The sequence below is a fragment of the Myotis lucifugus genome, unplaced genomic scaffold (assembly GCF_000147115.1).
Source record: "Myotis lucifugus unplaced genomic scaffold, Myoluc2.0 scaffold_368, whole genome shotgun sequence".
Lineage (NCBI taxonomy): Eukaryota > Metazoa > Chordata > Mammalia > Chiroptera > Vespertilionidae > Myotis > Myotis lucifugus.
Window position 1 is genome coordinate 924319 of NW_005871416.1, and position 27719 is coordinate 952037.

The following is a 27719-nucleotide window of genomic DNA, read 5'->3' on the forward strand; positions in this document are numbered from 1 at the left end:
TTCTGTACCTATTCTCTTTATGACCACGATGACATGCAGCGATGCAGGGCTTGTTATAAAAACAGGTAGACGCTACCCTCTCTCCCAGAAGAGAGAGGGTGGCTCCATGATTTTCCTTTCCTTCCTGCCTGCTCCCTCCCAGGTGACTTCTGACGAGCTGAACAGTATACTTCAGAACATAATGGCCTGGGTGGTGGCCACAGTGACCAGCATCCTGTACCCAGCCATCACCAGGTATGAGGAGAGGCTGCAAAGCCAGGCGTACTCCAGGGCCGCGGAGTCCTCCCTGTCTTCGGAGAGCTCCAGCTTCTGCAGCACCTGCAGCGAGGGCTTCGCCTACGGCAGCTACACCACGGCCACCAGCAAGACCTTCCCCGGGGAGCCCCGCGCCTTCGCCGTGGACATCGCGGTCCGGCACCCGCCGACGCCGCTGAAGCCGCTCTCTGCCCACGTGGAGCGGACGGTGGTCGAGAAGACCTACCACACGGAAGGCCCCCCTTCCGCCCACATAGAGCGGACGGTGGTCGAGAAGACCTACCACGAGGAAGGCCCGCCTTCTGCCCACGTGGAGAGAACGGTGGTCGAGAAGACCTACAGCACGGACGGCCCACCCGTGACCACGACCCTCACATATAAGACAGCCACCGGGGTCTATGCCCACCCCAAGCTCAGAAGCTGCAAGTCGGACAGCCACCTCCTGGCCTTTTTTGAGGGAGGGGCACAGAAGTCCAAGGATGCCACCACGGAGACCGACGGCCTGGAGGGCCCGCTGCTTCCGAAGCGAAAAGCCAAAGCTGAAATCAAGAACCTAGAGAAGATCTTTGTGAACTTTAAATGCCACCTGAAAGGGGAAACGGAGCTGATTTTAGAGAGCATCTTCCAGGAAATCATGTCCGACCTAACGCAGGCCGTTCCCGCCATTTCTTCCGTCACCGCCGAGGTTTTCGTTGAACCGAGTGAGCCCGAACTAGGAGACGTTCTCTCCAACGTGGACATCAGCTCCGTGGCTTCCGAGATCGTGGAAAACATGCTCGAGAAGCTCCAGTCCGCCGTCGAGAAAAGGTGCGTGGAGATGTTTTCGCAGGAAGATTGGCCAGTTGAAATGATGCCCAGCTTCCTGCCCATCGGAGAGGGCCCCCTCCCGCCCAGCGGGAGACCCCCGTCGGCCTCCCTGCCGCAGCCCGCGGAGCCCATGTGCGACGTGGCCGAGGACATGGTGCAGGCCATCCTGCAGAAGCTGATGGCTCTGGCGTCGGGGAAGCAGGACGAGCCTCCCCACCTGGCGTCCGCGGCGAAGCCCCCCTCCCAGCAGCGCACGCCCGGCCCCGTGGGCACCTCCCTGCAGAGAGCCGACGCCAAGAAAGGGGGCCCCGAGCCGGCGGGCCAACTTCCCGATGAAGGAGGAAATACAGAGTTTGATCTCCAGCATCTTTGCCCAGTCCTCGCTGGTGGGCTACATCGAGGAAGCCATCAGCACCATCCTCGGCTACGTCCAAACCGAACTGAACAACGAGCGGCTGGTGGCGTCGGAGGAGACGGTGGTCTTTCTCCGGCTGCTGGACGACATCTTCACGCAGCTGCACCAGGAGCCGGTCAAGGCCGAGGCGCCCAAGGGCAGGCGCCCCCGGCCCCGACGCCCTCCTGCCACGGAGGAGAAGTACCGGCTGGCCGGCAACCACGCGGGGCCAGCGGCCCCCGGGGCCGCGGAAAGCCGCTGCCGCCCATCAACGTGCCGGGCATGGTCCTGTACTCCGATGACGACAGCGAGGAGATCGACAGGCTCGTGGAGAGCGCGCTAGACTCCTCTCTGAGGAACGAGAAGGCGGGATCGCAGGAGCGGGACCCCGAGTGCTGGTTCACAGGGAGGAGCGCGCGTTCGGACAGAGACAGCAAACCGCCCCCAAGGCCCGCTTCCCTCAGAAGCAGAGTCGTGTTCTGCGAGGGATCCGAGACCGAGGGGCCGAGTGTTCACAAGAAAGAAGTTTTAAAGGGAAAAATCTGCTCGACTAAAGACACGCTGACCTTCAGCCAAGACCAAAGGCACCAAATACAAGAGGCGTCGGCAAACGTGATCAAAGGCATTTTGACGGAGATGCTCAAGGAGCAGCCTCCTCCTCCGGGCCCCTCGGGCGGGAGGGCCGGCAAGGACACCGCCGTTCTCTCCGGGAAGCCCCGAGGGCTGCCGGCTCAGGGCCAGTGGGACCAGCTGTTCTCCGTGGGAGAAGTGACCACGGTGGCTCAGGACATAACCGAGGCCGTGATCAACATCCTCCACGAGGCCCTGAACCGCATCCCCGGCACCCCCAGAAGTTCTGTCCTACCCGCCAGGCGGCAGACTCCGCTGGGCCGTTCTCACACTCCCGACGTGGCCAAAGAGGCGCCACATGAAAAACCACTGAAAATATGGTTTGACAGCGAGAAGAAAGTGAAGTATTTGTCTTCACTTGACGTAGGCCCTGAAACCCCGTCCCCGTTCGGGTCTGAGACATGTGAGCCGAAGGCTGTAGATGACATCTCGGGGGACATCATTGACACGGTGTTCAAGAAGCTGAAGGGACTCATTTACCCAAAACTGCACGTGGGCTCCACACCGCCCTGCACAGGGCCGTCCTCGCTGCACCGCCAGCTGAGCGCCTACACGACCAAGGTGGTGGGCATCGTTCTGCAAGCGATCCAGAACGAGCTGGAACTCGATCAGAAAAGCCAGAGCCCGCGGGAAGCCGACGACGGCAAGCCCCTCCGAGGCAGAGAGCTCTCGGCGGACACTGACGCGGATCTCAGCAAGGACATCAAGGCCTCCCCATTGCTGACGTGCATTTGCGAGATGTTGTCAAGCGCACATTCCGACCGGAGCAGCGTCTGCCTCCCTCCCGATGAGCCAAGGCCTTCGGTGGCGTGTGGGCTGGACGATGTTGGCAAACCACCCACGCTTCCAAGTCGGCAGGAGAAACAAGCTTTTTACCATTACTTGGCGACTCCATGTGCCATCCACAGCGACCCCTGTGGAAAAGAGCTCAAAGACAAGGGCAAACTGCAAGTGCTGGACAGCATTGGGGAAACCCTGTACGAGATGCTGTGCAAGCTCCTGGGAGCCCGCCCGGAGGGCCAGCCGCCCCGAGAGAAGACGAGTGAGAACCGGGGAGTGGCCGTGAAGCTGCACCCTAACCTCCAGCTCCTCTCCCAGACCATCCTGGACGGCATCCTCGCGAAGCTGTGCAGGGTCGACGCGGACACCAGCTGCGCAGGTTCTGGGATGACAGCTGCCTCCGAGTGCCCGGAAATCGATAACCTATCGTTCAAGTCAATCATTGAGGAAATGGCCAAGTGCACCGACATCATCTCCGGCATCCTGTCCAGGATGCTGCGGGAGAGTAACAGAGAGGAGACGGGCAGGGATGCGAAAACCGTTGCTCCCGGGCCCTGCAAAACAGGGAGCACGAGAGAAACGCATCCAAACAGACTGACGGCCTTGGCCACCGACATCCTCAACGGGGTGTTTGCGAAGCTGGAAGGGTTTGCCAGTGGCAACCTAGGAGCCCTGGACCCCAACAGCAAGGGGGACAAGACCCGCGCCCAGGTGGACCTGCAGTGCGACGGCGCCAGCGAGGCCGTGGACGCCTGCGAGGAGCTGCTGCGCTCGGCGCTGTACATGCACGCGAAGAAGGCGTCCAGCACCATCCTGAAGGCCATCCAGACGGAGCTCGGCGGGAGCCCCGGGGACCTGCGGGCCAGCGCCAAGAGCCCATCCCCGGAGAAACAGCTTCTGAAGAATGTGATCAACTTGATTATAGACGTGGTGTCCTCAGATGTGCTGGACGACACCGCATCCGAAGAGAGGACCATGGAATCCTGCGGGTACCGGCCGACCTACGGGAACTTCCTGCCCGGAGGGGCCGAGCCAGACCCGTGTCTAGAAGACGCTGCGCCTGCGGAGAAGGAACTTGGAGCCGAGGGAACCCTCCCGAGGGGAGAAACGCAACCGGGTTCTCTGAAGCAGTGGGTTCTGGAAAGGACCCTAAACAAAATTGAAGGGAAACTGAAGGAGCCACAGAAATCTCCCATCGTGCCCATCATCAGGAACATTTTGAACGAGATTTTCCAAGGGGCTCTGGTCAACCAATTAAACGTGCTTTCTCTCTCCTGCCCTCCGCTGGGGGGCGCCCCGCATGATGCGGGTGGCGAGCCGCTGGCGCCGACGTGGGTCCCCTTCATCGACCAAAGGACGGGCCCCTTGGTGTCCGAGGCCGACGTCACCATCGTGGTGGGTGATGTGGTCACGACTGTGATGCATAAGCTCTACGCAGCGGCCATGACGCAGAGAGACGCCGGGGAAAACAGGTACAAGACCATCACCTTTTCAGCGAACGTTTCTTTCCACGTCCCCGCCTGCGCGGAGCAGTCCTCAGTCCCTGTGCTGGATGGGAATCCGTGTCCTGTCCCGCCCAGACTCAACGCCAAAGGAAACGTGGCTGAAGATATCATCCAGGAGATACTAACAAACCTAGAAACCTTCGCTACTTACAAAGTAAAATCTCTCTTTTGTCCCCAAATCAAGTTCACAGTCCCAGTGGCTTTCCCCGTGCAGCAAGGGAAGAGCATTTTGAGCAAAGCGTTGTCCGCCAAAGGCCTGTATCCGGATGACGGGTTTTCTCCCTGCTCCGTGGATCGTTTTCTGGAAAAGACCAACTCGTGCCAGCTTTCTTTAAATAAGCTAAACACACACGCAACAGAAGTGGCCAGACAAATTTTACAAGGCATCAAGCACGAGCTAGATAAAGAACGGGAGAGTCCTTTCCTAACGCACAACGTCGTGGTTTCCGAAGGGATCGCGAGTCAGATCGTGAACACGGTGTTAGAAATCGTCTCCTCCAAAGGCAAGTTTGACAAACACGAGTCTGACGAAGAGCGTCACGCAGGTCGGCAGGAAGGCGTCATGGACAGGATGTTCAACGGGACTGAGTATCGCAAAGGGCTGCAGTTCCAAATACAGGATGTCATGGAAGGCATCCTGTGCGACATTTATGAAAAAACGCTGCATCAGAACAACCTGGCCTTCGCCACGCCCCTGCCGAGAGGCCTCGCAGCCGGGAAACATCCGGCTGCCGACGCCGGGCTGTCCATAGAGGGTGCCAACGAGATCGTCCCACCACTTTCTGTCCCCAAGTCGGACGTCATGCTGATCTCCAACGACATCGTGGACCTTGTCCTTCATAACCTCAGCTCCGCCGTCACGCTCGGCACAAAACCAGAGCGCGCTCCTGCGGCACGACTGCCCCTTCCCTCCTGCGATATGTTCCCACGCACAGAGTGCCAGCTGCCGCCGCTCACGGGCTCACAGAGGGAAGGAGACACAGAGCGCTTTTCGTCGTCAAACAATGTGAGGCCCGAGTACGCTGTGGCGAGTCAGATAAGTGTGGTAGGGAGGGAAGACCCCAGGAGGCCCGCCCCTGACCCCTGTGAGGACAACGCTCACTTCATCACCAAAACTATCGTCAACCAGCTAGAATCTTTCGCCACCAAAAGAATAGACTCATTAATTACTCTTGCTTCCCAGCCCACAGAGAAGCCCTCTGCTAGCCCTGGCCTGGAGCCCTGTGAGCCCGAGGACAGTGTTTTTCGTGAGCCAAGCCAAAGGGTGCCCAATGTGAACGTCCTGAAACTATCAACGGAAACTGTTCTCAGCCACGAACTTGCAGATCCCGCGTTTGCGAGTTACGGACAAAAACGGGGATCCGCCATTCACCTCTCCCAAGCCAGCCTTAAGGAATACGCGGACGTCATCGCCAGTGTCATTCTGAAGCTTATTAAAAACGACTTGGACCTGGAAATCCAAAGGGCATATCTACATCCAAACAATATTTCCTTCCAGGAAAACGTCATTGTGAGTGAGATTGTCAACAACACCTTAAAGGTTTTGAACGCTAAGAGGTCTGTAAATGAACTTCAGTTTTACGCAAAAGACCATCCTGGCGCATTTGCACCGTTAGCTGTACCCAAGGAAATGCTGTTAGGACAAAGAGAGCTGGACCAAAACACCAAGTTATCTCTGTTTTCACAGTACCCGTTCGAACAAAACCAACGGGCAGTGGGAAAGGAAAGCCAGAGAGTTGTTTTGGAAGAAATATTTATGAGACGTGGGGAATCCAAGCAAAAAGAAAAGGCTGCCTTGCTCACTCCAGTGAAAGAGGTTTTAAGGAAAGTGCACCAACAAGTAATGAAAATCAAAGGCCACCTGCCTCCATTCAATGAAGCCCCCTACGCGGCATCTAACCCTAAAGCTAAAACATCAGACGTAACACACAAAAACTTCGTCCAGTCCCATATTAACGGCGTAGCCAACGACATAGTCGAGAGTGTTTTGGGGGAAATGTACGCTGTGGTTGTGACCTCCTTACATGACAGTCACCAAAAGGAAGCCTTCGAAGGCAACGGCACCTTCCCTAAGCTGCCGCCGTGCGTGGGAGAAGCCAAACAAGCCGGGAGAGGAAGTAATTCCATGGGGTACGTGATGCCACAGGCCTACCCTTCCCCAGGCGACCACAACGCCCCCCTGTTCCACAGCAGTTCCCAGCAGCACTCGCCGCTGCAGGTGGGGGAGGAGTTGGTCCAAAGGGTGCTCGATAAGATCACGCAGTTTGCCTCCGTTTACCTGGAAGAGGCCCCTGAGAGATGTGCTGATGAGCTGCCACCTCAAAGGCTCCAGAGCCTTAAAGTGAACCCGAAGGGCAGCCTCCAGCCAGGTTTTAAGACAAGTGTAAAAGCAAAGTCAAAAGTGACTTCTCTGCCTAATTTGAAGACAAAGTCGCCCCTGGGCCCTGGTGGTGCTAGGGCCAAGAGCAAGACCAAGGTGGGGCCCGGGGAGAGGACTCTGAGGAGCAGCCAGTCCAAGACCTGCCTGGGGCTGCCGCACACGCTCACCGCCGGGGACGCCAAGGGCACGCGGGGCGCCAGGCTGCCCGCCGCAGACCTCAGGGCGCACGCCACGCACGTGACCAGCGCGATCCTGGAGACGACCGTGACCGAGTTTGAAAAGGCCACGCAAACGAGAGCCGTGGTCAGTATGAAGGCGCTGCCGTTTGACCAAATCGGGGCAGCCAACAGGATCGTCCGCGCCGTTCTGCAAGGGGTGTGCGCACCGGGCACCCACAGCCTGGCCGCTCCGGGCACCTTCTCGGCTCCCTCGGACCTCAAGCCTCCCCCGGGGCGCCCGGGCGCGAGGGGCTTCGCTGAGACGCAGGCCTGCTTTTACTTGGAAAACGTCTCTTCCCAGCTCGAGCAGATCTTTCCCAAGGACGGGATATTTAAAAAAATGTTTGACAAATGGCAGGCAGAAGCAAACGACATGGAAAGTGAAAAATGTAACTTGCTGGTAGTGGCTGAAAATGTTTTGACTGTCATTTCAATGAAATCGAAGGAATTAGAATATTATCTTTCCCTCTTAAACCTGACGCACCCCGAGGACTGGGAAAGCAGGCTCCATAACCGCCTTAAAGGAACATCGACGCGAGCGGAGGCCACCAAGGCACAAATCAACATGTTCTCGAGGGAGATCGTTGAAATGCTACTTGAGAAACTACAGCTGTGCTTTCTGTCCCAGATGCCCACCCGGGACAGTAAGGAAACTCCAGCAAGTAGGAAGGAACACGCCGCCCAGAGCAAACACGGCCTTCCGGCCAAGGACGTCCTCGGCGCTGCGCCCATCTACTACATGGACGCCAAGGACCACATGTCTTTGGGCTCCACCAAGCAGATTGTCCTGGACATTGTGGAGAGGGTGCTGGGCATGCTGGAGGCGTTTGTAGACCTGCAGTTCAAACACACCTGCAAGTACGAGTTTTCCGAAATAGTGAAAATGCCTGTAGAAAACCTGTTTCCGGCCCAGCAGAGGCTGTTAAGCAAAAAGATGTTCCCTAAACTGCAGTCGCTGAAAAAGCTTGCTGATGATGGCAGGTCCAGTGCTATGATTTCCAAGGAACATGTACAGAATGTTTTTCTGCAGGTCCACTCATTCCATTCAGAATTGCTTACGTGCGCTGTGGCCATCACCAGCGACATGCTGGGTGTCCTCAAGAACAAGCTGGACAAGGAGATAGGCCAAGCGGAGCCGCCGGGCAGCGCGCTGCACGAGAACGTGGCAGCGAGTGAGATCATCGGCGCGCTGATGGACCAGTGCACGCATGTCAGTGAGTCTCTGATCAAAAACCTTCCCAGTTTGTTCCCGGGAGTGGAAAATACCTACATTGTTAATCATCTTGCATTCTCCACTGATATGAAAATTCCCAAGTCAAAGGAAGTTCATTTTGGGAATGGGCCTCCTCCACGGGTTGGCATTCCTGGTTTGATGTTTTATCCTGAAGACGACACGAAGAAAAGGTACAGGGGCCCACCCAACGTACCTTCATGTGCCAGAGCCCCCAGAGAAGGCCCGGTCAGAAGCTCGGAGCCCAGGGAAAGGCCTGACTCAGGAAATGCGCCAACCTCCTCTAGAAACAAGGTCCCAGACTACGGCCCCAGGGAATGGTCGTTTGATCAAACCACGCCGGAAGGCAGTATCTTACAAAAACTGGCTAAACGGGTGACTGAGTCCACAGAAGAAGCACTGAAGCAAGGCCTGTCCTTCATAGAAATGCGAAAAGCTAAAAACCCAAAAGTGTTTCATTACGGGACCCCAAAACCCGTTGGTGGGCCTAACCAAACTCAGACAACTGTTTCTCCACTCAAGATATGTTTAGCGGCAGAAAATATTGTCAATACTGTGTTGTCAAGCTATGGGTTTCCCAGTCAACCACCCATTAACGAAAGCACAGAGACAATGAAACCATTTTTCATGTCCACGCCAAGCCCTGCAGGACAAAAGGAGGAGAAGAAAAGTGTGCTCGCCATGTGGGGTGACAGGACCCGCTGCGCCCCCAGAGGAGGAAGCAGAAACCCGGGAGCCGGCAGGGGAGACTTTTCTTTGTTGCAAAAGTGGGAGAAGAGCGACCCGAAGGGAAAGACTGTGAAGGAATTTGAAGTCATTGCTTTTGCTGATCATGAACTGGGTCCAAATGAAATCAATTTGGTAGCAAGACATGTAACCACATGTGTGGTCACATATTTCCAGAACTTCAAAACCAGAGGTAAGCAAGAGAGAGAACTTCCTCTAAACGTTGACATAATTTAGAAAAAGAACAGTCAGATATGTTTAAAGGTCTCTAGACCAGTGATGGCGAACCTTTTGAGCTCGGCGTGTCAGCATTTTGAAAAACCCTAACTTAACTCTGGTGCCGTGTCACATAGAGAAATTTTTTGATATTTGCAACCATAGTAAAACAAAGACTTATATTTTTGATATTTATTTTATATATTTAAATGCCATTTAACAAAGAAAAATCAACCAAAAAAATGAGTTCGCGTGTCACCTCTGACACGCGTGTCATAGGTTCGCCATCACCGCTCTAGACGGAGCTGCATGGGCCATCTTTCTGAAAACAGCCTTGGAGGTGGGGACTTGGTACTTCTTACTGTGTCAGGACCCTGACAGAGTCTAGCATTCACGGGGTTGGAACCTGAAAGGGTGTGGTGTTCAGTTTCCCGCATCCTAGATGAGAGACAAAGGGACTATGTGAGAGCCGGTGGAGCACAAGGCATGAGCTCCAAAGAGTTTTTAAGATTCTCGTGCATGGCTTCTTCATGCCAAAGCCACAGTTAGCGGATTGCAGGTTAGCAACTCATCTTTTCATGGTGTACAGTTGACGTCTTTGCCATTATTAGTCACAGTTTGTAAGAGCAGTGGCATTCGACATCTGGGGTTTTTTTGTTTTTGTTTTTCATATATCTTTATTGATTTTAGAGAGGAAGGGAGAGGGAGCGAGAGATAGAAACGTCAATGATGAGAGAGAATCACTGATCGGCTGCCTCCTGCACGCCCCACACTGGGGATCCAGCCTGCAACCCAGGCATGTGCCCTGACCAGGAATCAAACCACAACCTCCTGATTCATAGGTTGATGCTCAACCACTGAGCCACACCCGCTTTGCTAAACACCTGGTTTTGTTTACATTGCAGTATTCTTAAATTCCTTTTAGGTGTAGTACTATAAACATATTCTTACAAAGGTATTTTCACTCCCTTTCTAAGAATGTTTGCCTGCATATGTTAGGTTGAACCACATGTAATAGCCATTCTTGCATGTCCAAACCTGTTGATTATTGGCAATTTCATAAAATGGAATCTAATAATACTTTAATAGCTCTGAACTGGATCAATAATTCCAGTTACCAGTAAGCTACATCGCCTCCAGATACATCACTTGCCCGACATTCAAATATGAGAGCATATACTACCAGTCCCGCCACCTGCAGGCAGAGGTCATTCTCCAGCCTTAGAACTGGCCTTTCTTCTGAGGTGAGCAGTGTGTAACTGCAGCTTCAGGCTCCTAAACGGCCTGTCCCTGAGCAGGGCCTGACAGAACTTAATAAAGGAAAACGAAGCCAACAAAAGCAGATAGGTGACTCCATCCTGTTGGTGTCTGGTGCCTCCCAGGGAACTCACTCATGGTCCTCCTTTCATGTGGAATATTCCTTCCTTGCTCCCTCCATCTCCACATGGGACCCTCTTTCAAGCAGTCAAAGCTCAGCTAAACCCCTCCCACCTCCAGAGACCTGCCTCCTCCCACACGTGGGGGGTAGATAGACGACTGTGTCCTGAGGGAGCTCTGAGAACCAAGGCTGGCGCTCTGACCAGCCCTCCAAGAAGTTGGCCACCCCAACCAGGTGTATGGTTTGCAGTAAATATCTTGTTGAGTGGGAGGAAGAAGGGAGTCCTATGTCTGGCTGGGCTGGCCTTCCCTTTTTGTGACAACCTACAATCCAGGGGTTAGAAAACTACTGCCATGGCCACGGAGCCCCTACACTTCTGCAGTGAGCACAATCCTACTTCATTGTGTTCTTATGGCCAGTCAACTCCTTCGTTTCCTGAATGACACACAGCCTACCATGAAATGTTGTGACTCAAAACATGTCCTCAGTAATGATACGAGGTCCCCATATATCACTGTGGACATGCTAGGATGTAAAACTCAACTCGAAACTCATTTTTCTGCCCCAGAATTTCCAACTTCTTAAAGCCTGTAACTATCTAAGCAAGTCAGACATCAGCACTTGACTTAGAATTTTAATTCTTCATGGTTAATTTTCTCAACTTTCTGGCTAAAATTATGATTCCACAAGGTGGGAAATAAGTATCAGAAGAAAACCCAATTTCTTTCTTGACTAAATTTTTCTTTTTCTTTAGTGAAGTGTTCCAAAGGTGAAATTCATATGTAAATAATTACCGATATATTGAATTTTCCGTATTTCTCTTAATGCATGCTACAAATTATGTTTTCTTTTTGAAGTGTCCAGTGAGAAGATGTCGATTGTTTCCGCACTGTCAAAGAAAACATACGAGTCAGAACAGCGTCTAAGAAGCATATACAATGATTCTTCGCTTTGCCAACTTTGTGAGCATCTCACCGAGTCTGTCATTTGCCATTTAATTTCGAGCATTTCTGATGGCATCCGAGGTGGCAGAGAGAGTGCGAAGGCATGGGAAAGCCAAAATTCAGGATGTAACAAGATTATTTCCATTGATTCTCAAGTATTTGAAAACAGGTCGATTTCTATCGGAGAACTTGCTTTAAGTATTTCTGAAATCATTACTAAAATCCTTTGCGATAGTAACATTATAGAGCCTGACATTGCACAGCAAATGTTTTCCTTAAAAACAAAGTACATTTATTGCCCGGGAGTCACTGTTACTGACTTTGACCATATTTTCCAGGATCTCCTAATAGGAGTGATTCACGTACTGTCCAAAGTGATAGGAATAACTCATCACCTTGAAAGCAATGGAAGAAGTAAACCATTGTCCATGCTTAGAAGCAACAGTGTGTCCGTGGGTAACAAAGCAAACACCATGAAAAGACAGATAAGTTGCAGAAACTGGGAATCATCTACTCACCCAAATGAACATCTCATTCAAAATGAGAAATTAGATTACCTGGCATACAAGTTAGACAGTATCGTTAGTAGCCTGAAAACTCGTGAATCCAAAGAAGTAGTCAATAAGGTCTTCAATATTGTTTTAGATTTATTTTTACCAGATGAACGCAGAGGTGAGGCTATGGATTCTTATGAAAAAGCAAGAAAATCTTTATCGTCCTCGAGTAATAACTTAGGGCTCACCCCCAAATCCGTTTTTCTTCTCAATGTCGTGTGTGAGAAACTTATCAGAACGCTTTTGGAAAAATGCACAAACACGGCCTTTCTTGATCATGGCCCTCTTTCTGATGAAATGTCTACGGAAGAATGTCAACTTTTAAAAATGCTTCAAAGTGTCGAAGAAGAGGGCTTTGGTGACTGTAAGGGGGCCATGGGCTGTGAACAGTCCCAAGGAGATTGTATGTCAGATCTTTTGGAAAATCTGGCAGAAATGGATACAGATGTGTTATCATCGGACTCTATGCTCACCCTCGTTTCCCACAGCTTGGTGAAGTCCCTGATGGACAAACTCTGTCACAATATTCAACTCCCTCACAGCCCGCCCAGTGCAAGCCAGCACTTGAAGGGTCGAACACAAGAAAGACAGTCGGGTCTTATAAAAGCAAAAAGGCCAGAATTAGCAGGATTCGGACAAGGTAAAGGTTCTGCCGGCTTCACCAGCTGTGACAGTCGCGCTCTGACCGGATCCCTAAATCTCTCCAGCATGGTCCGCTCCAAAACACAGTCACCTTTTGGCAGGAAGTGTTCAGTAAGCTCCTCTTCTGTGACACCTCGTAGGAGGCAGGAAACAGCCATCCATAGCAAGCTACACCTGGGGAGTAGGAGTACAGGTGTTTATTCGGCCACATTTTTGGAGGAAATCATTTCAGAACTGTTTTTCGATCTCTCCACTTCCCTGTGGGGCAAAAATGGAAGCATCACGGAGGCCCAGCTCAGTGAGACGAACACACTACTGGTCAACAACGTGGTGAGGGAGTTTGCGCGCGCGCAGATCGCCGTTCTGCGGAACGTGGAGGAGAGACTGTGCTTCCCGCCGGTCCAAAAGGAAAGGGTGCGGAGGGTTGTTGACTCGGTTTACCCTGACGTTTTGCAGAAATATCAATTGAAAGTGACCCGTGGTGTGAATCTGGCGCATGACAACTCCTCACTAGCAGGACAAATAGCGAACGGCATCCTGTTAGAGATCGTGGACTACCAACTCCCACCCTGCTTCCGGGAGAAGCTCAGCCCGAACTCCTGCTGCCCTCTCGAAGCGGGAATCATCCTGCAGAAACTACAAAGGACCCTGCGAGAATGTGCTTCCAGATCCAGGTCTGCGGGAGGCTACAGCACCAGGGTGTCGCACTCCTTTTTAGAGGATATCATCAGGAGGCTTCTAGCCCAACTCACTGCTCCGCCCAGTAAGGCTTCCCCTCTGGGGAGAAAAGAGTCCATGAGTTCAGATTTCAGTGAAATGTCTAACTGTATCATAAATAAGGTTCTATCAGCCATTTCAAAACACAAAATTTGGCTCACTATATGTGACAATCCACAGCTATGTGCAGGGAAAAACACCCAGAAGATGGTGGATTCTGTGTATCGGAACATCATGCAAATGCCTGACTCTCTTGTCTCAATCCAGAACAGCCTGGTGAGCCGAAGCCCAGTTATGGTGGACCGAATAGCCAGTTTTATTATCCAAGAGATTATTGAAAACCATCTTCAACCATTTTTGTGTGAAGAAGGTTTGCACCGTCCAAATACCCCACTGGATGCAGTATCGAACATGGTTAAACGGGTCCTCAGTGAGGTCACAGCGTCGCACAGACCCAAGAGGCCCTCATCCTCAGGCGTTCCCCCTGACACATTCATAGGGGAAATTGTGGCCAGACTTGTAGCAAAGATATTCAGCTCCAAGCAGAACACTGACAATGAGCTGGAAAACATGACACAAAAAATAGTGAACTCGATAACCACCCACTTCGACAAAGCTACAACTCACATCCTCAGCGGCGGCAAGGAGGGCGCCGGCCCCTCCGTAGGCACAGACATCGTGGATGAGCTCGTGTCCTCTGTTTACAGAAACGTGTTACAGCAGCACGGGCTAGACCCTGAGGCTGACAAGGACTCTGAAGACAGCGAGACTTTTGTGGAAAACATCACCAATTTAACTGTAGCGGCCATTTCTGATTACCTTCTGCACCCGCTGTTCTCTGGCGATCTGTCACCTTCCTGTTCTATTTCCACAGCTGAGAGCATCATCCAGGGCATCATTGGTCACATCAGCAAACCCGCCACGCCAAGCCCGAGTTTATCTCCGTATAATACCCTGCTGCCATACACGTTTTTAGAAGACATGATCAGAGTACTATTATCTAGAATCTTTTCTTCTGCATCCGACTTTGTTCCAAACACAGAAACTCTAAAAGACAGGGCAAGAGTGAATTTCAATGAAATTGCTTCAAAGATAATCAGTGATATTAGGATGAAAATTTCTCAACATGACATCCAATTCTCAAAAGATGATGAAGAAACCAAGTTTGTTTATTCAGAAGATGATGTCCAGCAGCTCGTGGACTCCGTCTTCAAAAACATTTTACAAAACTCCGGGTCTCAGGAATCGGTTGAACAAAACATCAAAGGCAGCAACGACGCTCTCATCGATAGAATAGCAGGTTTCATCATCAAACATGTTTGTCAACAACATCTTCAGCCGTTTGTGGACCAAAAGGCATTGCCTTCCCCCACAGACGCTCACCCTGACGGCGAGTGGAGGCCATGGCCTCCTGCCAATGTTTACTCGGCAGCGTTTCTGGAAGATGTGATCTTTGGAGTTTTAAGGAAAATATTCCACAGGGTGTTGGGCATTGTGCAAACAAAATCAGCAAAAGACTCGGAAGATGAGCTTTTGGATAAAGCTGGGAAACTCACACATCTGATAGCAGAAGAGCTGTCCAGAGCCCCGGTCCGCATCCTGGAGAACGCCGAGGAGCAGTGCTGTTTGCCTCCAGTGGAGAGAGATGTCCTCAACAGCGTTGTGGACGTGGTGTTCAGCAAAGTGCTGCAAGAATATGAAATGGACATCCTGCCCGATTACGATTTCCTCAGTGACACAAAGACCTTGGCAACAAGGGTGACTAAGAGCATCCTGGCCCACACGTTTGATTTCCAAATCCACCCAAAGCTGATAGGAAAGCTTCGTTTTAAGTCGTACGCCAAACTGAACGTCGATGTTTTGATAAAGAGAGTCCAAGGTTACATCACTAAATCAAGATTCCAAAGACAGGCGTCGACTATCTACACCACCATGTTGTCGCACACCCACTTGGAAAAGGTGGTCGCCCAGCTGATCTCTCAGGTGAGCCCACTGGCCGCCAGCGCAGAATGCAAGGGCACTTCCAAGTCGGAGCTCAGTGATAACGTCATAAGGCTGATAAACGAAATTATGTCAATCATTTCCAAACATGCAATCTGCATTGTCAAACATGGCAGTGGGAAACAGAGCATGATCTCGGAGAAAGAGATCCAGTCCATGGTGGGTTCCATCTACGCCGACCTTTCACACTCAAAGCTCTATCAGTCTCTCACAAAGGATAAGAAAGGGATAAGTAAGATGCCTGTTTCGAAAATAGCGAGTTTTATCATAAAAGAAATATTTAACCATCATCTCCAGTCATTTTTACCCGGAGATAAAACATGCCTCTTAGCTGCGGTTGATCATGACGCTAAACAGAGAGCTGCCGACGCTCAGCAAGGAAACTTGGCTTTCGTGGTGAACTCGGCTGCCTTCCTGGAGGAGGTCATCGCAGAGCTGCTATGTAAACTCCTGTACGCGTTCTCACACAACGTCTTGGCTGCTGAGCACCCAGACATAGTGAAAGTGAAAATTACTGACATTGTGACGACATTAGTAAAATCAATTGTTCTGGAGTTCACCACGTCGGAGATTGTAGTTTCGAATTATTTCGATAATGATATGTGTTCTTCGGCAAGATACAAAGAAATGGTTCAAAAAACAGCCAACCTGACTTATGAAAAGATATTAGGTGAATACAAATCTCTGATTCAAGTCTACACGGTTATGCAAAGTGACACGACTTCTTTCGGCAGGAAAATTTATCACTTACTATTGGAAGAAATTTATGATCATCAGATGCAGTCGTTAGTGTCAGGAGAATTGGTATCTTCTTCCTGTTCTTCCCTTCAAACCGAAAACATCATCAGAAACGTGCTGAATGTCATCACGAAGGCCGGCCCCCCCACCCCGTGCATGACGGTGCTGCCGCGCGTGCTGTTGGAAGACATCATTCACAAGCTCATAGCGAGCATCTTCCCGCCCACCCACACGGGGGGCGAGCTCAGGGAGGAAGGCGCTTCACCCGATGACGAGTTTGTGGCTGCAGCTTCAAAACTGACGGATGAAATTATCAGAGAGATTACGGAACATGAAGTCCGTCTCGCCAGGGCGGAAGAGAATGCCGACAGTACCCAACTAGACATGATTGAGAACCTGGTTGACTCGATATGTAATAATATCTTGAAAAAATCTGACTTTCAAGCGGAAGTGCAAAGAGATGCAGACAGAAAAGCAGGCTCGTTCCTCAGCAAAGTCGCGGGTTTCGTTATGAAGGAAATTATGGACCATCATCTGAGGCCATTTTTACAGGGTGACGGGGGCTCTGCACTCACCAAACCTGGGAAAGAAAAGACTCAGACGTCCCTCTACTCGGCTACATTTTTGGAAGACGTAGTGGTTGACCTCGTTCGCAAATTTTCTTCCCTCCTAAGTATTGCCGGAGAACCTAAGAAAAAAGGGATGTCGGAGACAGAACTTGTGGGGTTGGCTATAAAATTTGCAAATTCTCTGATAGGAGAATTCAGGAAAAGTGAAATTAAAGTTCTACCGAATGCTGAAGAAGTCTTTGCTTTCCCACCAATTGATAAAGAGACAGTGGATAAGATATCCAACTTTGTGTACGATCAGTTCATAGGGAAGTACGACTCCGGTGACATGCAGGAGGATGATAAAGGTCACGTGCTAATAGAAACGATTGCTGCATTAGCCCAAAAGGCAATCTCTGCCTTCAAAATTCAACCCCTGTTCTCAGGAGACTGGTCTTCCACCTTCTTTTCATTTCTAAATCCAGATCACATCACCCAAAGGGTTCAGCACCTGCCACAGGAAACCACTGCACTGAGTAGCACAGGCCTCAAAGGAAACCAACTTACTTTTTCAGAGCAATCATATAAATACACTTCTCCAACCTCAGTCCGGAAACACGTGTTGGGAACTTTGGAACTAGACAGAGGAACAGCAAGTAGAAAGAAAAGCGTCCAGAGTGAGGAGGCGCCCGTGAGAAAAGGCGAGACCCAAGAGCGTAAAGTCACCTCTCTAACTGGAACCATGACGTGCAACCTGCTGAACCTGCTGCCGGGGGCAGCTGCAGGGCTGGCAACGAAAAAGAAAGAGAAGGAAAATGAAATGACAATCTCAATTAAAAATTATACTGAGACTGTATCAATAGGTACATCTCCAACTACGAGTGTGAAAAGTAAAGATAGTCAGAAGTCAGATGTGAAGGGAGCAGGTAAAAATAATGAAACTGAGAAGAAAAGCAGATCGGTGTCAACAGAGGAAGAGAAGCAACGTCATGAGGCGTACACACAGACTCCAGGAGCTCCCGGCGAGACGGAGCGGAAGGAGGAAATGGTGGGACCAGATTTGGACACAAACCAACAGAAGATTGACAAAACAAGAGGAAATGCATTGAGAAAAGAAGACGAGCCCTGTCCGTTACCTTTGACACCCAAAGTGACAAATGCAGCGACCAACACAGAGGACACGTTAACTCCAAAGCCGAACACTGAGTGGAGAAAAAGCACCCTCCCTCTAGTCGATATAAACAAACATTATGCAGGCTATGAACGTGTTCAAAATGTCACTGAAAATATTTATGACAATATCTTAGAGACGTGTTTTGCCCCAGAATCAGATTATTCAAGTTTCCAAAAAACCCCAAGTGATACAGTTCATGTCACCCAAGAGGTCCGCAAGGATTTTGCCCAGTCTGTTTCAATAAAGGACTTACCCCTCTCGGTCTACAAAGATCTCCCTGCCCCGGAGAAGGAAGAAGAAAAGGATAATGAGAAAGCAAGAGAGAAAGAGAAGCAACAAGAGGGAGGAAAAGAGAAGCAACAAGAGAGAGGAAAAGAGAAAGTGGAAGTGAAGGAGATCAAAAATGAACCCAGGAAACCGGACAGTGCTCAGTACCCACCGAAAAGTAAGCCTGGGATTTTCCCTGCTAAACTCTTAGAGGATGTTATCATCGAAATGGTTAACAAGTTGATCTTTTGTGCCTCACCAGAAGCACAAACATCTGATAGATGCCAAAATGTCAGTGATGGCCAACATCAAGCCGACCTCCTTGACACAGCCATGAAGCTCATTGATTCTCTGCTGAAGGAGCTGTCCAAGGCTCAGATTAAGGTATTTAGGCCAGAAAAGGAAGGCCCGCTAGTCCCTCCTGGAGGTAAAGGGTCATCCGTTCCGAAAGGGCCTCCTAAGCAGAAAGAGCCAACGGCAGATGGAGCCTCACCTCTCACTAAGAAAGCAGCGGGGGCGGAAATGTCCCAAACGCAGAAAGTGATGAAAGAAATCCCTCTACATAAGGTGTCTTTCCTAGATAGAATCCCGGCCATCGATAAAACATTGGTTAACAAAGTTGTTCACTCTTCTGTATGCAATATTTTGAAGGAATATAGGTCTCAAGACTCCCTTTGTCAGAATATAAAGAGCAACAAGGGAAATTTAGCGAGAAAACTGACCAGCACAGTGATCAATGAAATTTTTCAGCAGAAGCTGAACTTGGAGCCCAGCGATGAGGTCCCATCTTCGGCGTGTCTGCCTCTGGAATGTAAGGATATTGTCAAAAAGGTGCAGAAGGTGGTGCAGACAGCCAGTAAAGAGTGTCAGACGTTCTCGCCGTACGCCATCCTGCTGCCTCGCGATTTTTTACAGACCATGATTTCTGCTCTCTTACATAAGGTTTTCTCAGTCGCACCCAAAACCAAAGCAGTCACCTCGGAGGGCGGGTGGCTCACAGAACTGGATTTCCTGCAAATGAAGTTACTGGGCACCATCATGACCGAGATCTCCAAGGACAAAGACATAAGCATTCAGTACGTGGAGTCCTTACATCCCAACGACGACGAGGTCATCCAGCTGGTGGCCCTTTCTATTTATGGGAACCTCTTGTCCCAGTTTGGCTCGCAGGAGATGATACGAAACTGTGCGGCCAGCGGCTGCAGAATCCTCTCCGAGACCATCGTGGAGCTGGTGCTGCGAGAGGTGTCCGGGAACCAGCTGCAGAGCTATTTCTCGGGAGAGCTGACCCCGCGTCAGTGCGAAGAAGTGGACAGCATCATTGAGAACATCCTCAAGGACGCCATCCGCAGCGCGGACACGCCCCGGCCCCACCCCGCGCCCGCCCACAGGCTGCCTTACAACGTCATCGAGGAAATCGCCGTCCAGTTTCTGTCTAAGCTTTTATCTGTGTTTCCCAATGTGGACAAGAAAAGAAACAAATCCCTAGAAACTGAAATGCAAAACATCATGTCCAAAATATTAACTTCCCTGCAAGAATTTATCTCGAAAAGTAAGATCCAGCTCGTACCACCAGCCAAGGCATTGGCGACTGTACCGTCATCTGACAATGAAACGATCAAACAGGTGGTCAATTCTGTCTACACCCGGGTGTTAAAGCACTCTGGCTCCCATACGTCCATCTTCAAGGACTTAAAGGGGAAGAGCAGTGCCCTCTCTGACATAATAGGCTTCCTGATGGTGAAGGAAATTTCCAATTCTAAATTTCAACCGCAAGGAGGGGAAGAAGTATCGAGCTCAGAACTGGGGCTGGAAGCTGTCAAAATTATGGAAAAGGTGGTCAAAATTGTTGAACTTAAGTCCCAGGACAGGTCTTCCTCCAAAAAAGGTTCCATGTTGGATGCCACGTGTTTAGAGGAAGCACTGGCCTTGTTCTTAGCCAAACTGGTAAAGTTGCCCAGTGCCTCAAGCAAAGATGCCAAGAACTTATCAAAGCCCGAGTTAAATAAAATTGCATCTCAGCTGACCAAATCTGTGTCGGCGGAGATTTCCAAAAGCAACATTAGTCTCGTTGCTGCTGACCCTGAGGGGCAGCTTTTAAACCCGGAAAGTGTTGAAATGATCTCTCAGATTATCGACTCTATTTACAGCAACGTGCTGATACAATCCGGGACCTACAAGGACCTTTACTACGACATCAAAGGCACCAACAGAGTCTTCCCCCAAAAGGTGGCCAATTTAATCATCGATGGCGTTTCCAGCGTTACCTTAGATACAGACACCGACTGCTCCAAGGATTCCCATGCGGACCACTTTGGAGATCTAGACGTGAACAGGATTGTCCAGAAGGCGCAAGAACACGCTTTCAAAATGAACGCTGACACGAAGAATGGAGCGGAAGAGTGGGGAGAGGAAACGCAAATTAAAATCGTCCCCCACATTGGGAACAAGCCCATCAAAATAGATCCCGGCATTCTTTCACAACACTTAGCAGTGATTTCGGTAAAAACTGAACCTCTTGAGAAGCTTCAGATGGAGTGTTTAAGAAACACCGGGCACAGCATAGCAGAAGTGAGAAGAGCATCGATGCAGGGGAGAAGTTATTCCTGCGCAGACACATCTAATGAGGAAAAGCTAAAGAAAGAAAGACGCACCTCGCTGAACAGGACCGGGCGTCTGGACATGAAACCCTTAGAGGTAAGTGTGAACGCAGCCGCAGGCAAACAGGTGAAGAGAGAGACGAGGTGGCCGTGGGACTCTCCTCCTCGAACGGGTATTTGGGATGCTTTCTGGTGTCGCTGCTGCGGCCCAGCCCAACGGGGGCGTTGGTTGTGCTGGTTCAGCCCTACAGTCATCTGACTTCCTGGGACTTGGCACGTGGTGGTTCCCTCTAACGGTCTCGGGCCAGTGTTCCTAAGACAATCCGTTTAAACGGTGTTGCTCTGTTTGTAAACAGAATGGGAGCACAGGGGCATACCCTTCACAGTAAAAGCAGGCTGACTGCGGCTATAATCTTCATGTGAAGATTCAGAAGAAACACAATCTCGTGCCGTTCCTGCAGTTCTTACCGTGGATGTCGAAAGGCGCCTCAAAGGGACAGCTAGGCTATCAGGACATAGGAAGGTTCAAAAACTACCTAAAGTAGCTTTAATTGCTCAGACTTGAAGCTCTCCTGCAGCAGCAACCTGCTGGCTTTTAGCAACGTGTCCACAAACATTAGGCGACAAACTCTTAGATTACACTCGTTTCTTACTATCCGACTTTCATTCGCCTTTTCCAATTTCTTCTATCCTGCAAAGAAGTACACAGTTCTTCCCTCCCCCTCCCCCCCCCCCGCTTTTCCTGGACCCAGCAGCCCTGATGCTACCACACTGACGACCCTGTGTCCTCTTTCTGTAGACCTAGCTCTGCCCTGCCGCTCACATTCAAGCCCCACATACACTAAACCGCCTGGGACTTTAAAATGCCAACATGAAGCCCTTGTTACAAGGAAACGATGCCCCTGAGGACAGGGGGTGTCTGGACAGTGGGGTGACCCTGACCCACTGCACATTTTCCTTCGTTATCAAAGCACCTGGTCGAATGGTGCTCGTTCATAGGACGACTAGGTGTGTCCAGGTATACAGTCTGTGGCCTGGAAAACTAGAAAAAAAATGGATAGGACCGTGCTCCCTGCCCTGCAGCCCACAGAACTCAGGCTCAGGGTTGGTAAATACATTACCGAGGGCTTTCTGTTTTTATACCCAAATAACTGAGTTTCTCGTGGGCTGAGACACTCATTTCATCTCCTTTGTCCTCAACTTTTTGGACCAATCCTTTCTGGCTCAAAATGTTCCTGTTCCATATGGGTTCTCATCATGGCTCTAGCATGCGACTTGGTAGTCTTCATCTATGTACAAGTACTCTCTCGGGAGTAAAAGAGTGTGAGCAGACTGTGGTGTAACACTACTCAAAATCAGTTTTTAATTATCAGTAGAATTCTCTGTCACAAATATTACCCTTAGTTGCCAGCTCTCTTTGCTGAAGTCATTTATAGACCAAAGAAAGCAGGAAGAGGCTACGTCAACCAAACAATTACCCCATCCTCTATCCTCTAAGGGGGAGAAAAGCCATCCTAAACATAAAACTTAGAAATAAAGAAGCAGACATAGCAAGCTCTGCTAAGACGTGTCACCTGCACCAATCTGGGTACCAATACAGTCTCTCTCCGCACAGAGGAAGGAAAGACAAAAGTCAGTGAATTAGATCAGAGAACCAGGCGACTGTCGGCTCCACTACGGGCTTTACTTTCTGCTCTGAGGTGACAAATTCCCAGCACACGAGGCGTATACATAATTAAAACCACACACAGTAACAAATCTCACAGCCACATAGAATAACTTTGGATTTTCTCAACCACCGGTTCCCTCCACTAACACAGAAAATCAAAATGGATTGTTTTAATTTCCTAAGAAGGCAGTTTCTATATATTGTTACATATTCCTTTAAGGCACTATTTTCTGAAAACGGACTTACCACGTTGCAAAGGCATGTTGAGGTCAACGATTATTAACTTAAGTCAGTTTAGAGGCTCTGTGGCATCGTCAAAGGCTACAAAAGTGGGGAAACTCTCTTATTTAATCATAGATATCTTTGAACTGTCTTTCAATGTGGAGAATGGAAAGTGAGGTTCAATGAGGGAGATGAGAGAAGAGTGGAGATGTATGTTCTAAACATTCTTTTGAAAAACATGTGTCCAAAGAACCAGGAGCAGGATAAGGATCAAAATCAAAACGTTCACAATTTTGGTATTAGCCTTTTAAAAATCAAAATTAGATAATAACAGTTTTTTATTGGGGAAAGAAAAGGTTACTCTATGGTTCCTTATCTAGAATTTTTGAAAAATAGATGATCACGGCTACTTCTGTTACAAAACTTTAGAAGTAAGTGGATAAAAAGTAAAATACCAAGTTTAAGAAAAAAGGACCTGTTATAGACCTTCTATACTTTGAAGTAAGTTATGGTAGATTAATATGATCTCTGAGTGTAAAAGAAGTTATGATAGACACCAAGTATGTCTCATAATTTCCATTTGATCCTTAAAATGCTACTAACATACAAGTGAGTGCTAGGGAAGGAAACAGTATTTAAATTGAAAACTATAAATCCTATTAACATGACTCTAAGACCATAGAACCATAGAAAAAGGGATGGAGGCACTTGTTTTTAATATTCTTTGTCACTTCAATTGCAGGCTGTTGGCCGAAATTCCTTTCAGAACCTAAGAAAGCCTGATATCAGCAAGGTGGAGCTTTTGAAAGACGTTCAGAACAAACAAGATCTTCTCATCCGATTAGTAGTTCATGATATTGAAGGTGAGTCAGAAAGTCACATGGGAGAGGAGGCGACCACTGATGACTATGAATTTGTTCTGAGAGAGGACATAAGAGAAGAAAGCTGTGAACTATGTGAGGACGAAGCTACGGAGGCAGATACGGAAAGCCCGGAGGCCACCGGAAAGCCTCCAGGAGGACCGACGGGGAGGGAAGTGAAGTGGCCCACCGCCGAGCTGGACCAGCCCACCCGCTCCTCCATCCTGGCTGTCACCAACTCCTTCTGGGGGAATGAGCCGCAGTGTGAGGTGAGTGAGGAGGGCTGCCGGTGACCCGACATGTATGGGAAAGGGGGAGATCTTCAGAAATTCTGTCCAGAATACTCCTTCATTAGGCAAAGTGGTTCCTGTCACTCAGGAGCCTGGTGATGTTCATAGGATAAGAGAAATGATGAACAGGCAAAGCCATAAAACTCAACCGAGGGAACGCAGGTCACAGAAGGAGACCTGGGTTAGTTAGAGGCCCCGGGAGGACATAAAATGGGAACCATGTGGGATAAATGAAAGCTAATTATTTATGTCTATTACTTAATGGACTCCAGCCTTTATTGTATTTTAGCTAATAAACACCCATTGAGGATTCTATGTAGAAAAGCCTTATGCAGGTAGGATATAACCAGAGGAAGGGCCAAGATAGGAAGAAAATAAAAGATCCACACAAATTCAGATGATCTAGGTTTGAATTGAAAATTATTTGAGGAAATAATGGCTCAAAACATCCCTAATTTGGGAAACGAAATAGACATGCAGGTCCAGGAAGCCCAGAGAGCTGAATGGAAGACCTGAAACAATAAAATTCCTTGCAACCTCCGTGACATCAGCCTAGATGTTATTGTGGATCTGACTACAAATGCAAATGAAACAAAGGAAAAAATAAAAGGGACTACAACAAAATAAGACTTCTGTACAGTGAAGGAAACCATTGTTAAAACAAAAAGACAGCCCAGCCAGCATGGCTCAGTGGTTGAGCATCGACCTATGAACCAGGAGGTCATAGTTCGATTCTCGGTCAGGGCACATGCCCAGGTTGTGGGCTCAATCCCCAGTAGGAGGTGTGCAGAAGGCAGCTGATCAATGATTCTCTCTCATCATTGATGTTTCTATCTCTCCCTCTCCTTCTCCCTGCCTCTCTGAAATCAATAAAAAAGAAGACAACCCACTCACTAAATGGGAAAAGATATTTGCACATCATACATCCAACAAGGGGTTAATATTCAAAAATATATAAAGAACTCATGCAACAATAAAAAAAATAACCCAACTGAAAATGGACAGAGGATCAAAATAGACATTTTTCAAAAGAAGACATACAAACGGGCAATAGGTACATGAAAAGATGTTCAACATCACTATTAGAATTGCAAATCCAAACCACACACCTGTAGAATGGCTATTATAAAAAAGATAGGAAATAATAAATGTTGGGGAGAACGTGGAGAAAATATAACCCTTGTATACTGTCGGTAGGACTGTAAGTTGATGCAGCCACATGGAAAACAGTATGGAGGTTCCTCAAAATATTAAGAATAGAACAACCACATAATCCAGCTGTTGTTCTACTTCTGGATATTTATCTGAAGAATATGAAAACACTAATTTGAAAAGATATATGCACCCCCTATATTCATGCAGCACTGTTTAAGGCAGCCAAGATATAGAAGCAACCCAAGTGTCCAACAATGAATGGAGAGATAAGTTGTGGCTACATATATAGGGAATACTATTCAATAATAAAAAATAATGAAATCTTGCCATTTTGACCAAATGGATGGACCTTAAAGGTGTAATGTGAAATGAAATAAGTCAGAAAGAGAAAGATAAATAACATGTGTTTCACACATGTGAAAATTTTTAAAAAGATTAAAAGCAAAAAAAAAAAACATAAAGAAACCTAATAGATGCAGAGAACAGATAGGTGGTGACCAGAAGTTAAGAGGGTAGGACTGGTGACAGGGGTCAAAGGGGTCAATTGGATGGTAATGGAGAGTAACTAGACTTAATGGGGGTGATCACTTTTTAGTGTATACACATGTTGAATTACAATGCTGTATACGTGAAACTTGCATAATAATATTTTTAAAGAAATGTTGTTGTATTACATTAGCAAAAGTCAAAATATATTGTGAGTAATGTTCCCAGTCATAATAGCCTTTTTGGAGATTCAGAATAAAGGTATTCTCATAAATTCACATATGACTTCCCAGCAAGCAGATGAAAGTGCCACTCACAGTGACTGACCTGGTAGCTTCTGAGATTGACCGGGATTATATCTATTCCCTTTATGTTTGAAGCCAGTAAAACCTGATTAAAATACTAGTGAAGTGCAGAAGTGGAAAGCTAATATTCTTCAAACATCGTGCAAGGTTTATCTTTAAAACCCATTCAAACTCCTACATTAAAATACCATCTTCACTGAGCCACCGCCCACGGATTCCATTGGAAAGAGACATTTTAATCAGAACAATGGGTTCGTCCATCTTTCCAATAATCCCTCAGGCGCGCCCTCACGCTGTGCATGTGAGTGCCTGATGCCTGGGTTCCACCTTTGCAGAAAGAAGACAGGGAGTCCACGGAGCCGATCCACCACCTCATACACAGGATTATGAGCACGTCCTCCTACAACCAGGAGGACCTGGGCTCACCTGCCAGGTACGTGGCCGCAAAGCAGCACGGGAGGAGCCATCGGAGGGGAAGGGCTGGGTCGGGAGAACGGGCCCTGGTAGAGCCACGATGGCGCCGTGGCTCAGTCCCAGGCCTTCCCTCCCGGAGCCCCCACGGTGGCTGCTCCCAAAGGCCTCCCCTTCCCACGTGACCCCCATGTTGATTCCCGGGGCCTCTATGTGTCTGGGATCACGATGTCCGAGCGTCTTGTTTCCCTTCATTACTTGTTCTCACCGGGAGATAGGCCCCCGGTCCCAGCGGCCTCTGCAGCGCCTGCCGAGGCTGCCCGCTCAGACCCCCTGCGTGTCCGCACGTCCCTGCGACCGCCTGTAAGAACCACCCGGGGAGAGAAGGGCCGCGCGGGCTGGAGGCTCCGAGGTGACGGCTAGGGAGCACGGGAGTTTGCTGAGCGACGGGAAGGATGGACGGCAACTGCATGAGGAGGAGACACCCAAGTCAGGCTGACTAGGAGGACAGAGCACAGCACTTACTAGTTAGACCTGCCATCTATCTGATAACCAGGCCTAACGCGGTTCAAGTTTGTCTAAAAGGCTCTAAGTGCGCACACAGGCGTGCGCTGCAAGAGGCAGCGTTCTCCGTCGTGGGAGCGCAGTGGGTAGAAGGAGAAAGAGATTCCTGTTGCCTTCCCCCCCCCACCCCCCCAGCACGAGGGAACTGTTTCTTCTTGATTTTTTTTTTGCAACGCCCCCTCACACCCCCTTGGGGAATTTTGTGTCCTTGGCCCACCCTTTTCTTTTTTGCTTGCCTTTCATTCCGCACGATGGTTCCTTAAACACTCATACTTGTCACGCAAGCACCTCCTCCTGCTGGTAGCAAAGATGAGGACCCAGGCACGGAGTGAACCAAATCAAAGCCAAGTTCGGGCAGGATGGGAACGGGAAACTGCGGGCCTTTGTTTGCCAGGCAAACAGCTGCCGACACAGCAACGTCACAGGAGTCCGGAGGCCCGCCCAGGGCCAGCAGCGACCAAGTGAAGGCCCAGTGAGCGAGCGAGCGAGAGCCACATTCACCCTGGAGGGAAATCCCACAGGGTGCACTGGCCCTTCCCCGGCGTGTCCTGCACCAGGCACGGCCCGGTTGGGTAGAAAGAGCCCAAATCCCGGTTCCTCCCTTGGGGTGGGAAGGGTAGGTTTCCACTTGACAGCAATATCCCGGCCTATCTGTAGACGTTCTGAGGGACGGGAGATGCTCCCGTCTCCCCTGAACAGAAGCGCAGCCGGGGTGGTGGCTGGATGGTCTAGGCCTGGACACCCCAAGGCAGTGGATGGGGGCCCCGGGCAGGAACATCCCAGGGGCAGCCAGTGCCTACCCACCTGAGAGCAAGGGGCAGGCCATTGGCCGAGGAACACACTAGAACTCCTAAGGTCCTACGTGAGGGACACACTAGCACTCCTAAGGTCCTGTGTGAGGACACACTAGCACTCCTAACGTCCTGTGTGAGGGACACACTAGCACTCCTAAGGTCCTACGTGAGGGACACACTAGCACTCCTAAGGTCCTGCGTGAGGGACACACTAGCTCTCCTAAGGTCCTGCGTGAGGGACACACTAGCACTCCTAAG

The 27719-nt window shown here is 49.6% G+C and overlaps 1 protein-coding gene across 1 annotated transcript in view; it reads left to right on the forward strand.

The window, feature by feature from the left end:
- The window catches only part of FSIP2 (fibrous sheath interacting protein 2), a 60145-nt gene that overhangs the window by 26492 nt on the left and 5934 nt on the right, over positions 1-27719 (forward strand). The window contains 9 exon segments of the mRNA XM_014466932.1: positions 143-548; positions 642-1368; positions 1370-1676; positions 1679-6643; positions 6683-9119; positions 11378-18048; positions 18235-20802; positions 23339-23725; positions 26028-26125. Of these exon segments, the coding sequence (XP_014322418.1) occupies positions 143-548; positions 642-1368; positions 1370-1676; positions 1679-6643; positions 6683-9119; positions 11378-18048; positions 18235-20802; positions 23339-23725; positions 26028-26125 (18566 nt within the window).